The 13,556-nt window shown below is 28.8% G+C and overlaps 2 protein-coding genes across 2 annotated transcripts; both read left to right on the top strand.

Moving 5' to 3' along the window:
- Nucleotides 1-341: 341 nt before the first annotated feature.
- On the top strand, nt 342-1,328 carry LOC135924529 (uncharacterized). The gene is made up of 3 exons (XM_065459587.1): nt 342-383; nt 455-549; nt 1,109-1,328. The coding sequence occupies exons 1-3, from the start codon at nt 342-344 to the stop codon at nt 1,326-1,328; spliced, it is 357 nt and encodes a 118-aa protein (XP_065315659.1).
- Nucleotides 1,329-4,952: 3,624 nt separating this feature from the next.
- LOC135924527 (uncharacterized) lies at nt 4,953-11,994 on the top strand. Its single transcript, XM_065459585.1, has 4 exons — nt 4,953-5,691; nt 6,790-7,580; nt 8,570-9,731; nt 11,415-11,994. The coding sequence occupies exons 1-4, from the start codon at nt 4,953-4,955 to the stop codon at nt 11,978-11,980; spliced, it is 3,258 nt and encodes a 1,085-aa protein (XP_065315657.1). The 3' UTR covers nt 11,981-11,994.
- Nucleotides 11,995-13,556: the final 1,562 nt, after the last annotated feature.

Below are 13,556 nucleotides of genomic sequence, written 5' to 3'. Positions count from 1 at the left end.
ACCTTTTTAAATGATTTTTAAACCCCTGGACTTCGAGAGTATTAATATTTTTATTTTTTATTTTCATTAAATATAAAAGATATCATTTGAGTTTATACAATTTTTAATAAATAAAGGTTATTCTTCAATCATTGTTTTTCGTTATCACGTTTGGATTTCTTTAACCTGTCACTATTACTGTCCTATAGTATTGTTTATTAATTTAAATATTAATTATATTTTATAAGATTAGCATGGATGGACATTGTTAATTCCTCATCATCTGATTCAGAGGTGAATTAAACCACAGCCAAAATTCAGGAAATCAAAAGACCAATTCTTTTCCTTATCAAATGTACGATATGTCTACCAAAGACAGAGTGCAACAGTTTCAAAATCTTCAAGTTTCTAATTTAAAGAGAGGCTTGTTCGTGATATTTATTATTATATAATATAACTTATCACATGCCTCAAGCATACAAAAATAAACAAAGCTAGGGGTCCAGATAATATTCCAATAGAAAGCCTTAAAGCTCTAGGAGAAGACGGAATACATTTCCTACCAAATCTGTACAATAAAATACTGGGAAAAGAAGAGATTCCTCAAAAATGGAGGCAGAGCTATCTAGTTCCTATCTTTAAAAATAATGTGAATCCACACTAGAAATCTGGAAACCGAAATTTTTAAAAAAAATTTGAGCCGGGTCGGTCCGGGCTTTAGAAATTTTTTTAAATTTTTTAAAATATTTTTAAATTTTACAATTTTATATTAAATTTTTTATGTAAAATAAAAATATTTGATTTTATTTATAGAAATATGCCATATAACATATAACTTTTATTTTGAGTAATTGTAAAAATTAATTTCTATATTTAAATAAATTCGGGCCGGACTGGGGCGGTAAATTTCTCAAAAAAAAATTCAGGTTCGGGCCAGACCGACAAAACTTTTAAAAAAAATTGGGTTCAGGCTGGGCGAGCAAAATTTTTTAAAAATAATTTTGGGCCTAGCCGGGTTTGAAAAATACGGCCCGATGCAAATCTCTAATTCACACAATTGTCAAAATTACAGGGGTATAAAACTAACGTCACACTGTCTTAAACTCTACTAAAAAATAATATAAAAAAGGTTAAGAGGCATAATCGAAATAGGAGACACTCAGTTTGGCTTTATGCCTGGAAGATCAACGACTGATACCATCCACGCAATTAGGCAAATGAGCGAAAAATACAGGGAAAAGAACAAAAAGCTACACATGGTCATTCTCGATCTAAAAAGAGCCTTCGATAGAATCTCAAGAAAACTTATCTGGTGGGCGCTACGCCAGAAAAAGGTTCCCGAAAAATAAATAAGAATAAGGATATTTATATTGGTCATACACTGCTACTTCAACAGGCTTCACAATAACCAAGGGAGTTTATCCAGGGTCGACTCTCATCCCACTTCTCTATATAACAGTAATATGTATTATCACAGTCTATACCCCACAGGGAATATGATATTTGCAAATGATATTGTGTACTTGACGAATTCAAGGATAAAATGAGAGAGAAGTTAGTGAGTTGGACAAATATCCTAGAAAAGCGTACACAGAAAATAGGGAAAAGAAGGAATATATGGTGATAGGAGGAGATGAAACAGAGAGCACTGATATAAATGAATGGCAGATATCGGCAATTGAAGGCTGCAAATATTTGGGTTCCACTATACAAACGAACGGCACAATAGAGAAAGAGATAAAGAGTAAAATTATTCAAGGGTGCTTATAGTGGAGATCTTTATCTGGAGTGCTCTTTGACAAAAAAATCGCATACAAATTGAAGGGGAAAATTTACAGTTCCATAGTACAACCAGCTATTCTATATAGTTGGGAAACATTGCCAATCAAAGAATCAGACGAGAGAAGTCTGCAAACTATGGAGATGAGAAAGCTGAGGATGATTGCTGGGGTAACAAGAAAGGATAAGGTGCGAAGTATAAGAATACTGAGAAGTTTAAAGGTAGCCCATTAAGACCCATAATGGTAAACAGAACTAGGTGGTATGGGCACACAATGAAAAGGCCTATGAACTATATAGGAAATAAGGTTGAGAGTTTGGAAGTGATGGGTAAACGTAAAAAAAGGAAGGCCAAAACTTCAATGGGGCCATAAATTAAGAGCCAATATGAAGAAGTATAAATTAGATAATAACATAAAGTGGAGAGAGAGATATTGAAGGAGCTTACCACCAGAAAAGGAAAGCTAAAAAGAAAAATAATAATATAACTTTAAGTAGTCCGTTATTAATTTATTTTAGATTGTTGTATTTAATAGACTTATTATTAAATTATTACGATTATTTTAATAGATACGTTAAGTAAAAAAATCATAATATCTTTTAAAATTATTTAATTTTAAGTTTTTATCAATAGTTTTATAATTTAATTGTTGAAAACACATTAAAGTGCAATAAATTTGTTATATTTTGTAAATAATTAAATTTTATATATGATATATAAAAGTTTTTATATTATTAAATTTTTTTTAAAAATAAATTTTTCTTTACTACATTATATTATTGCATTTATATATGTATCAAAATAAGATAATATAATTTTTTTAATATGGCTAAATAAAAAAATATTATTCATAAAGTTTAGAATAAACGTGAACGCGTTCAAAGGTGAACCTTAAACGCGAATGCGCACTATTTTTGTCAAAATGTTGTACGTGTTCGATTTTTATTAGGTAATAATATTTAATTCTTACCTAGCGAATTGAAAAGCGTATTATCCTATACCGGAAATTATTGTTTTTGCTCATTTTTTGTTATTTTTTTTTTCCTTTAAATTTAATTTTTTTATTTCCCTTGAATAATAAACTATGTTAATCGAAACGCTGGGGTTGATAAATTATTTATTTTTTTTTCCTTACGCGCATATTGCTATTAAATAATAATCTTTGTAACAAATTATATATTTAATTAGTTTCAAAGAAATGTGTACTAAAAATTTTCATTTTAGCAATCTATTACCTCACTTATGAATGAGTGACACTTAAAACCTACAGCTATCAGCTAGAAAAGAGTTGTCACCCCCGTACTATTGGAAAATTGAACCTCAGAGAATTAGTTCATTATAACATAATTGTTCACTTTAAATGATAAAAAAAAGAGGAAATTTATTTATCCTTGATGTAAAAATAAATTGATAATCTATTTTGTTATATTTTATGCCACACGAATTTAAACTAAGAAGCGTTTTATAGAAATAAAAATGCAGACTGTATTTGTAGTAAGAAGCCCTATGAAATCACAGCTGATTATTCACAGCTATATAACTTTTTGATATATACGTCAACAGCTGTCGCGAGTTCATCATCTTGTTCCGTCTATATAAATTATATCTATTATTTGCTTGCCTTTGCAAATTACGCAGCAAAAAATTTCGCAACGCTTGAGTGTATAGGGCTTTACTATAAATAAGGCGTAACTCTTGAAAATATAACAATTCAATTTCAATTGCGAAAACTTGGGGAAATTTGAATAACAGGTTTTACTTCTGTCCTTTCAAAACCTACATTTTATATTAAAATAATTTATTAACTATTAAAAAATCATAATTTTTTTAGTTATATTTTAATAGTTATATTATGGCATTTAAGAAAGGTCATTTTGTATAATTATTTATCTCTCTATTACTTTATAATATTAGTGTAAAATTAAGAATTAATAATCCTTTTTTTTCTCATTTATCCTAATAATTCAACTTATATATTCAATAAATATAAACAACCATTTAAGTGATTTTGTTTTGATTGAAATAACCAAAATATTTAATCTCACAACGAATAGGCTAACTCGAGAAATTAATTTTTGGGAAATGAGAGTTTTTATAATAGTTTTCATATATTTAATCAGATTTAAGGCTCAATGGGATATTTTTATAATTTCTCATATGACCATTGTTGGCCTATTGCTAAAAAATCGGCAAAAAATAAAATTTGGAGACTAAATTAGAGTATTCTATAATAGTTTTCTTATGATTAGTCTTATTAAAGGCTCAAAAGATGAGCTGTATTTTTATTATATCTCATATGACCATTGTTGGTCAGTTACTAAAATTCCACTTCCTTTGGGCTTAATCTGCAGACTCATACCGATAAAAAATTATTTGCTATGACATTGAGGAGCTAAATTAATATATTTATACCTCCTTAAAAATTGAATTTATAAAAAAAAAACACTAGACTGAGACAAAAAATTCAAGACAAATTTTTAACTGACTATAAAAAATAATAAAATTGGCTCAACCTAAAAAGAAAGACTATAATAATTGACGCGTCTGAGTTTAAAAATTAAAATGGATGTTCATAATAAAATTAAAAAATATTTTTTTAAGTAACTAGGACCATCATAATTTTAGATACAACTTATATCTTAAAGAAAACTAAAGGCAAAATACACAATATATTTGTCATTAGCGACATAAAGTAACATTCTATTGTTTATTTTAAAGAAAGAAAATACATGAGTCCACTCTTACACTGACTGAAGTGAATTATTATATTAGAAAAGCAAAAAATATACTACCGCTTAACTATCAAATTTCCCCTTGGAATTCTAAAAACTATAGCTTATAATCACTTATATATATTGTAATATAAATATTAATAATTTTGATGGCGCAGAATTGCAAATCTAAGAAGCTGTTTTTTTTTGGATTATACGTCAGCAATATTGTCGTTACGAACAATATGAATAAAATGTATTGAAATGCAATAAACGCATTCTTAAATAATTCATCTTTCCAAACAAAAAATAAATTTTCTTTGAGAGTTTCATAGTTCATTTTTTCCTTGTTTCATATATTTCGAACATAGGATAAATTTATACATACTTTCACTATATCACTTTAATGGAACAAAATAATTAATGATTCCTAAGTAAACTATATAATATATAAAGGAATTCGCTTCAATTTTTATCAAAAGATGTTGGATTTGGAAGTAAAAGATATTTCGGAAAAAACATTACCTATACCATCCAAGGAAGAGCAACCTAGCGGGAAAATTTCTGTTGGAAGTGATAAGATATCGAATGGCGAAGTAGATCAAAATGCGATCCCCGATAAATTAGGCGCCGCCAAAATTAATGATGAAAGATACGATTACGTAAACATAGAAAATAAACATTTAAACGAGGATGAGGAAGATATCAAATGGTACAAGTGCCCGTTTTCGGCTAAAAAGCAAGCCACGATATTTAAATTAAGTCAATGCCAACAAAATAATAAAGCTGAGATTCCTGTTCCAGAAACGGACCTACTAGATGGAGTATACAGCAGAGCCGACAGTCTCGTTTTAAAAGATTCGAGTATTGTGATGGTTAATGAAAATAACAGCCATAATGAAATTAGTCTAATAAATAAGGACGAATATCCTATTTTTAAAAATGACAGCGAAAATGTGTACTTCCTTCCTACCCATCAAGATGTTGTAAGCAGTATTGACGATCGTCACATAGTCAACGATAGGGCTGAATTAGATATGGAGCCCTCTTGTAATTCTAAAATTCTAGAAGAAGCTGATCAAGGTAAGAGAGGAAATAGGCATATTGCCGAACCCTCGAGAGTTATTCATTTAAGGAATGTGGCTGATTCTACTTGCGATTCGGATCTCATTTTTTTAGCCCTACCCTTTGGACGCGTTAGCAATGTTTTGATTTTGAAAGGTTATTAAAATTTCATATTAAAGTAATATAATAAATATTTCTTTCTAAATGTCCCTATACATTTTTTTTATAATCAAAATGGCTTCCACTTTTTGTCACGTGATTATTTCAAATAAAAACAAAATACATAGAATAAAAAATATCTTATTTTATATTTATAATTAAAGCTACTCTAAATTTAGAAAGTTTATATATTTTAAGTAAAGTTTTTATGTTTACCTCATGTTTTGGTGGAGGGAATAAAAAAACTACTAGCAATTTATAAATAATATTTACGTGGTTAATGTATAAATCTAAGACATAAACTTTAAATATTTAATATTTTTATATTCGATTAGATTGTAATAACTAACATTCAATACTACTATGCGAGAATTTTATTGTTAAACAATGCTATTCGTGTTTCCTCAGATTAGTGTTGTTATGAACGGCTCGTTAAGAATTTATTCGAAATAATATTGTATAAGCCTCAAAATTTGTTAAATAGAAATCCAAAATTTTTAACATTCTATGATCGAAATCTCCTGGCTTGCATCATGTTATTTTAGCTAAAATCTTGATCGGGCTGTTTAAGAAAATTAGCTCAAATCGAACCGTTTTAACAACATTACCTCCAATTACATATAACCTTGAATTCATAGTGGCGCGATTGCGATCGCGATTTAACAGCTGATTGATTTTTAAAATCTGTTTATGAGATCAATTTTTATTTATTAATATTAATTTTATCTTTAATTCAAATTTTAATAATAATCTAAGAAATAATGATTTTAATAAAGAATATTTGATCTCATAAACAGATTTTAAAAATCAATCAGCTGTTAAATCGCGATCGCAATCGCGCCACTATGAATTCAAGGTAATACTACCAAGATTGACGATTCATCTATTTGAATGCAAATAATTACAAATAAGCACGCGATGCGTCATTTTGCTTTCCGATATAAATAAAGATATTCGTGCGAAAGCGTAAAAGGCTTTTTTGGTCAGCTGATTTATTTTAATAAATAAATGAATCGTGAGCAGAGTATTACGTAGGTATTATTATGCCATTGTCTTATCCATATAGTTTAGTCCCAAAATAAATATAATTATCAGGCAAAAAACAAGCCCTTATTGAAATGGAGAGCATAGAGGCATCTAAGACCTTAATCAATCATCTATCACGTTTTGACGTAAATATGCGAGGTAGAAAATTGGCTGCCCAATATTCCACTCACCGCCAAATTAGACCAAGTCTAGCCAATCCCGATGAACTAACGTATCCAAAGCATCCGGCGAGTCATGTTATTTTAGAGGATAAGCCCAGAACTATGTCTGACTATATGAACGCTATTCCTGGTCAACAACTATCTACTAATTATTGCGGGGGCCATACCAGTAATGATATGATATACAATAGAAGATATAAGACGGAGAACATTCTAAACAAAAGATTCGAAAGAAATGGAATGCAATCCATGGAAAATACAATCTTAATGAATGAAATGAGGAAAGAAGCCATAATGACGATAGATGACACCAACATTCATTATTATGACAACGATAAAAGGAGAAGGCGATGGACTGAAGCCGTTTTAAAAGTCACCATGTGTAAACGTGGTGGCATATGTCACGATAAAGGATTAACAGATGGGGGTTATTACTACCCAGTCAGCCCCGATACATTGAAACGCGTATTCGGTGAATTCGGTCGTGTGAGCCGTATAGTGACTCATTATGACACCAGTGCTGGAGTTTCTAGTAGCGAGAAACGTTTCCGGTTTGCCACCGTTCATTATGGCGCTTTGGAAGATGCGGACAAAACTAGCACAGTATGCGATTGGGCTAGATCTGCTAGAGGTTCACTGGATGGATGCCCTGTTTATAATGGTTATGCAGTTTTAAAGGTACTGCAATATATAAATTTCCATGAGTAGATAAGGGTGGATCCCCCCCTTTAGAAATTTGCCTTTTCCTTAAATGGCACTTTATGCTAATAAACCACACTCCCCTCCTTTCAAATATATGTTTATAGAAAAACCCCTAAATTATTTTTATAAAAATATACATAGCTAAGGCCTCTACAATGAGTAGATCTAAAAACCTTTAGCAAAAATTATAAGGGGGGGGGGGGGTAAGAATTATCCCTTAGCAAGCCTGGCTCGCCTATAATCCAACCTTAAAATTAAATAACAAATCCTCTTAAATGTACCTATTAATTTTGCCTGGAAGTAACTTTTATAAAATGTTACTTTATCTAACACACGCATCTCCCACACTAATAATATACGGTATTTCATAAAAAAAGTAAAGTTTTTAAAATATTATAAATATTAGGCTGAATTCTCATTAACCAACTCTCGATAACCCATATTGGCGCAAAATAGAAAATATAAGTTAAAAAGTTTGATTTCGCCTGAGCTAGATCAAAATTTAATATTATTTTAAATTAAAATTTTTATTAAATATTGTTGCAAAATTATTAAAAAAGGCTTGAATTTTTTTATGCTTCTCAAAAAAAAAATCAGCAGGTAAAATGTATAAAATTAAAAGAATTAAATACAGCTTTATATTTTTACATTATGTATCGATAATATATATTTATTTTTAAATGTTTTAGATATTTTAGATATTTTAGATATTTTTTACATTAATGGTATTAAAATATCTAATAGCAAACGATTTCGATATCACTGATCTACCTTATATTCCATTTTAAAAAAATTTAATAAAATAAATATCTCTAATTTGCTAAATTTTTAAAATCCAGAGAATATTATTCAATTCAAGATATAAAATATTTATTAAAATTATTTTTAGTTATGTTTCTAAAATATTGACACTACTAATGAATACTTTTAATTTTGTTTAATGTTTTTATAATTGACAACTAAAGATAGATCCATATAACTCTCAATCTGACTCTGATTCCTCTTTCATAACTACTTATTCTAAATCGGTAGGAGGGAGTTCTGCAGGCGAAGAATTTGAGGAAATAGATGACATAACTACCAAACCTGAAATAACTTTAAATGAAATGGATAAAGATGGAAGAACAGCAAATATAATGATTGACAAATCTCAAGCCAAGGTTATAGTGACCGGAAGTCTCGATAGGAAAGCGAAAAAACCTATAAATCAAAATATGAATAAAAAATATACTGGGAATCATCGTGTAAGGGAAGTGTACAACTTTGAAATGGGAGAAAATATTGATAGGGCATTGGCTAATGAAGAAGCCGAGGAAGATTATGCCGATTTTAATATAGGAGAAAATAGCAAGCAATGTCATTATAGATCAACTAAATTTGAAAATGTTTCTCGATTCAATCCTTTCCGACAGCCGGAAATGTCCGAATTTTCAAATAGGCCTAAATTTGACACCAAAATGGCTGCTGATCAATCTTCCGGGGACAATGGGAAACGTTATAATCATGACGATTATGTAAACCCTGGCACAGTGAATAAGAACTTGCGATGTGGGGGTACTACTATTAGGCCAGTTACTACAGTAAAAGTCAATGATACCGTCCATTATCTCGATACTCTTAGCAACTATTATCCATCATTTCCACCTTATGTAGATGAATATTACCAAGATGAAAATCTTTATCACCAACAGCATAGTTCCTATACTCCAAAACTTGATGATAGCTGCTTAAAGCCAATGCTTGCTTCTGAACCTCGGTATCATACAAGCTCGCCCCATAATAACGAGGAATACGAAACAGGCAGTCCCGTTTTACTAGTAAGTAATCTTGGACCTGAACTGACCATTCCAAGAAGATTATTTAACCTTTTTGGAGCCTTCGGCGATGTCCAAAGGGTCAAGGTACTCTTCAACAAACGTGATGCAGCACTAGTCCAGATGAGGTCAGGGGCAGCTGCTCAAACGGCTCTAAGACATCTCGATAAAGTGACTGCTTTTGGCAGGGTCATGCGTATAACCCCATCTATATTTGTTCAAGTGGAAGGGCCTTCTACAGCTGCTGAGTTATCTCGTAGTCTTTCACGTGGAACGGATACATATACCGGTGGAATCCTAACGAGAGATAAAAGTTAATTGAATTTTAAAACTGTATCTAAGATGGAACCATATAATATTACTAAAAAACAAATCGTTCTCGAGTAAGTCAAAGCATGAAGGTTTTAGAATATTTTGGAGACAAGAAAGTAAGTTAAAAGTGTGATTTGTATAATATAAATTCATCAATTTAATTCTCAAAAGCCGTAAGTTTAAATTCAGAACGGATTTAGTGTTATAAATTAGCCAGGGCGAATTAAACGGCCCGAATTATTTAGTGGATAATAGTGTAACATTTTGAAAGTTTTGAAAGGATTGAGAGATTAAAATCGCTGTCAAATAAGAAAGGTTAAAATAACATGATACTAAATCAGACTAATATCCTCGTTAGAACTAAAATGATACTAAATCAGACTAATATCCTCGATTATATATATTTTTCTATAATATTCGTCAAATCAGAAAAGTTAGAACTAAAATGATACTAACTCTTTATTAAATAATAAGTTAAAAATATAATCAAACTAAATTAATTAAAAAAAAAATTAAAATAATAAAAAATTAAAATTAAAAATTATAATTAAGTTCGTAAAATCATGATCTGTGTTTATACAAATATCCTCGAATATATATATACTTTTCTATATTTCATTTACATAATGTTTTACAAACAAACTGAAAAAATCTTGAACTTTCTTTAATTTGAATAATCATTCTTTTTTATTCCTCTTTCTTTAAATCATTTGCATTCGAAATTCTTTTTTCTTGAGTAGATTTGAATATCCTTCGGCTTTGTAATTTGGTTTAACAATTACAACAAATAGTAAAAATTTTCTCCCGCAAACGAGTAGGGTCAATTAACTTGTCCCGGCTAATAAACACTAGATAGATTCTGTTTTAAAAATAATCATATTAATTGATAAAATATAATTTGAAAATACAATTCCGATTTAAAAATATTCATATGTTTAAATTTTGTCAGAATTATAATAGAAAGGAATATATGTTTATAATACTCTGAACGTTAATATTTTGTTCTTCTATCATTGTTTTTTTTAACCTAAAACATATTTGTTGGTTAATGACACTTAACACACCATTTCATAGTAGCTATACTTTCCCATATGATTATACAAAACTCGGAATTATATTGGAAAATTAAGTATTAATATTAAAAGTATTATTATTATTAATTATTATGCCCATATATTTCCAGCCTTTTTCAATCTTACCAAAACAAACCTCGTATTAAACCCTAGTCCTTGGTTATCGGTTCATGTATATGACCCTCTTATACACCAATTAAATGATCATCTTGTTTATATATAATCTTTATCGTTTATTTGTATATTGGTAGTTTTCCAGGTTTACCCGGGTAAGCTACTTTCTCCTCTGATTCCTTTTTGCCACTTTATGACTTTTTATATAATCAAAAATGACTTAAGACTAAATGTCCAAATCAATTTTTATTACGAAATTAGGAAGTGGATATGCAATCATTAAATCTTTTCTGTTCTGTCCGATTTTCATTAGATCTTCCTTTTTGTAAGATTGTAATTTTACTCCGTATTACAAAATTATACACACTCTCGAAAGAGCTTAAATATGTTTGTTTTTTTTAAAAAAAATGCCTATATTAGTTATCTCTAAATATAAATTCATTTTAAAAAAAAATTTATTATAATATAATTCATTCATTTTAAAAACTTATCACAAGTCATGTCACAAGCTTATGAAAGTGCTGAAGATATAGATATGGAGGAAGAAGAGAGTATAGAGGTTCTGCGACGATGCTTAACTACTGCTCTAAACCCAAACTCTGTCATACCCAACCATCACCATAATAAATACAATTCTAATCTTTCTAACCTAAAATCCAACAACATTCCCAACTCCACCGACTTAATTACGGACTCGAAAGCCAAAAGTAAAACGATTCGTTTGACGGAAGACTTTACTGATAGTCCTTATCATCGATTCAGAAATGCGGGCTCCAAAAATTGTAGAAATATTTATCCGCCTTCCGCTACACTCCACGTTTCCAACATACCTGATTGGGCCGGGGAATGTGACGTTAGGCCGATTTTTGAAAAAGCTGGTTATCCTATGCATCGATTTTGGTTCTTACCATGCAATTCCGAAGATCCGGGAAGCAAGAAAATGGCTCTAGTAGAGCTGGAATCAAGAGAAGCCGGCGTAGAAGCTCTTTCTCTATTACATAATGCTATATTAGCCGACAAGTATACTCTCAAGGTGTCGTTCGCGCGGCCAAGATTTTTCTAAAAATCAATGATTTAGTCTTTAATGGAATATTTTTCTTATTCTTATTATTTATTTTTTTTTAAAAGAATTTTTATAAATGTTTTCAAAATATTTTCGAACGAATAATATTAAAGACTCTCATTTCTTTGTAAATATTGTATACTAAAATTTATTTTAAAGTTATCATTATAATGTACTTCATAATGTTTATTGTGTATATTTTATAATTCTAATTACGCACTTCTCCTAAAAAAAATTTTTAAAATGCTGTTATAAAATAAAACCTTATTTTTTTTTTATAAAGATTAATCTTAAAAAATATTATATATAATTTTGATGATAATAAAAAAGATTATCATCTCATTTAAATGGATATAATGAATGTTCTTGGTAATTAAAAACAATTTTTCGATTTATTGCTATATCAATGATTGCATTACGATTTAGATTAATATGTCTTAATTATAACATCCTTCCTATTTTTGATATTATCATCAAAGTCTCAAATAATTACCATATTTATTTGGTTTTTTTAACGCCCTAATTGTGAGATAATGAGATATTCTTTACTTAACTTGTAAATCCTATTTTTCAGCCGTGGGCAGTTATTTTCTTATTTGCAAAAGAATTTTATAAAAAGGTGTGAAAATTATATACTATAAAATTACCAGTAGCACACCAACCCAACTCTAAAACTACAATTTCTTTCTTTCTTTCTTTCTTTCTTTCTTTCTTTCTTTCTTTCTTTCTTTCTTTCTTTCTTTCTTTCTTTCTTTCTTTCTTTCTTTCTTTCTTTCTTTCTTTCTTTCTTTCTTTCTTTCTTTCTTTCTTTCTTTCTTTCTTTCTTTCTTTGTTTCTTTGTTTCTTTCTTTCTTTCTTTCTACTCCAAATTTTATTCGCCAACTAAATATATAACTTCAAAAAAAAAGAGTCAGAATTAAAATCTCGTTCCTTTTATACTTTTTTGGGACAAAGAAATCATGAGTTCTACACGTGATATATAAAATCAGGCGACTATTTATAAATATGATAAATATTAAACGAAATAATTTTAAATAAATAATATGACATAAAGGGATACGCAATATATCTTAAAAAAAATAGAAAAAAGAGAAATTCTTAGAGGGGCTAACATATGATTATAAAATTTTATGCAGGGCTCAACAAAATTTTTTATTATGTTTACCCCCTTTATCATTATAAAATACCAAAATGCGAAAATAAGATATACATATAAATTTGATAATTTTGATAAAACCCATAATTAAATTATGAAAATTTATAATATATTTTAAATCCTTACAAAGAGGAAAATGTTTTCCATTAAAAAAAAAATTAAATTAAAATAAAAAAATTTAACATTCTTATGAAATGAAAAATTATTCGTCGAATATAGAACTTTTTTTTTATAATCCTATAAAATTATTCAAAATTTTTTGTATTTGAAAAAATTCGAAATTTAATTTTAAAATTTTAAAATAATTATTTATAAATTATCCGAAATTTATTCAAAATAAATTAAAAATAGTATTTAAAAATTTATTAGTAACATTTAGATGCTATTCATAATATTTAAAAAAAACAAAACTATTCATAA

This window comes from Gordionus sp. m RMFG-2023, chromosome 2 (genome assembly GCF_954871325.1).
Source record: "Gordionus sp. m RMFG-2023 chromosome 2, tfGorSpeb1-WG-v2, whole genome shotgun sequence".
Taxonomy (NCBI): Eukaryota; Metazoa; Nematomorpha; class Gordioida; order Chordodea; family Parachordodidae; genus Gordionus; species Gordionus sp. m RMFG-2023.
This window is presented reverse-complemented; position numbering and strand designations above follow the sequence as displayed.

Coding starts and splice junctions, on each gene's coding strand:
- LOC135924529 (XM_065459587.1), top strand. CDS start 342: ATGTCTACCAAAGACAGAGTGCAACAGTTTCAAAATCTTCAA. Junction 384..454: donor AACAGTTTCAAAATCTTCAA/GTTTCTAATTTA, acceptor ACATGCCTCAAG/CATACAAAAATAAACAAAGC. Junction 550..1,108: donor ATACATTTCCTACCAAATCT/GTACAATAAAAT, acceptor AATATAAAAAAG/GTTAAGAGGCATAATCGAAA.
- LOC135924527 (XM_065459585.1), top strand. CDS start 4,953: ATGTTGGATTTGGAAGTAAAAGATATTTCGGAAAAAACATTACCTATA. Junction 7,581..8,569: donor ATGGTTATGCAGTTTTAAAG/GTACTGCAATAT, acceptor TGACAACTAAAG/ATAGATCCATATAACTCTCA. Junction 9,732..11,414: donor AATCCTAACGAGAGATAAAA/GTTAATTGAATT, acceptor ACTTATCACAAG/TCATGTCACAAGCTTATGAA.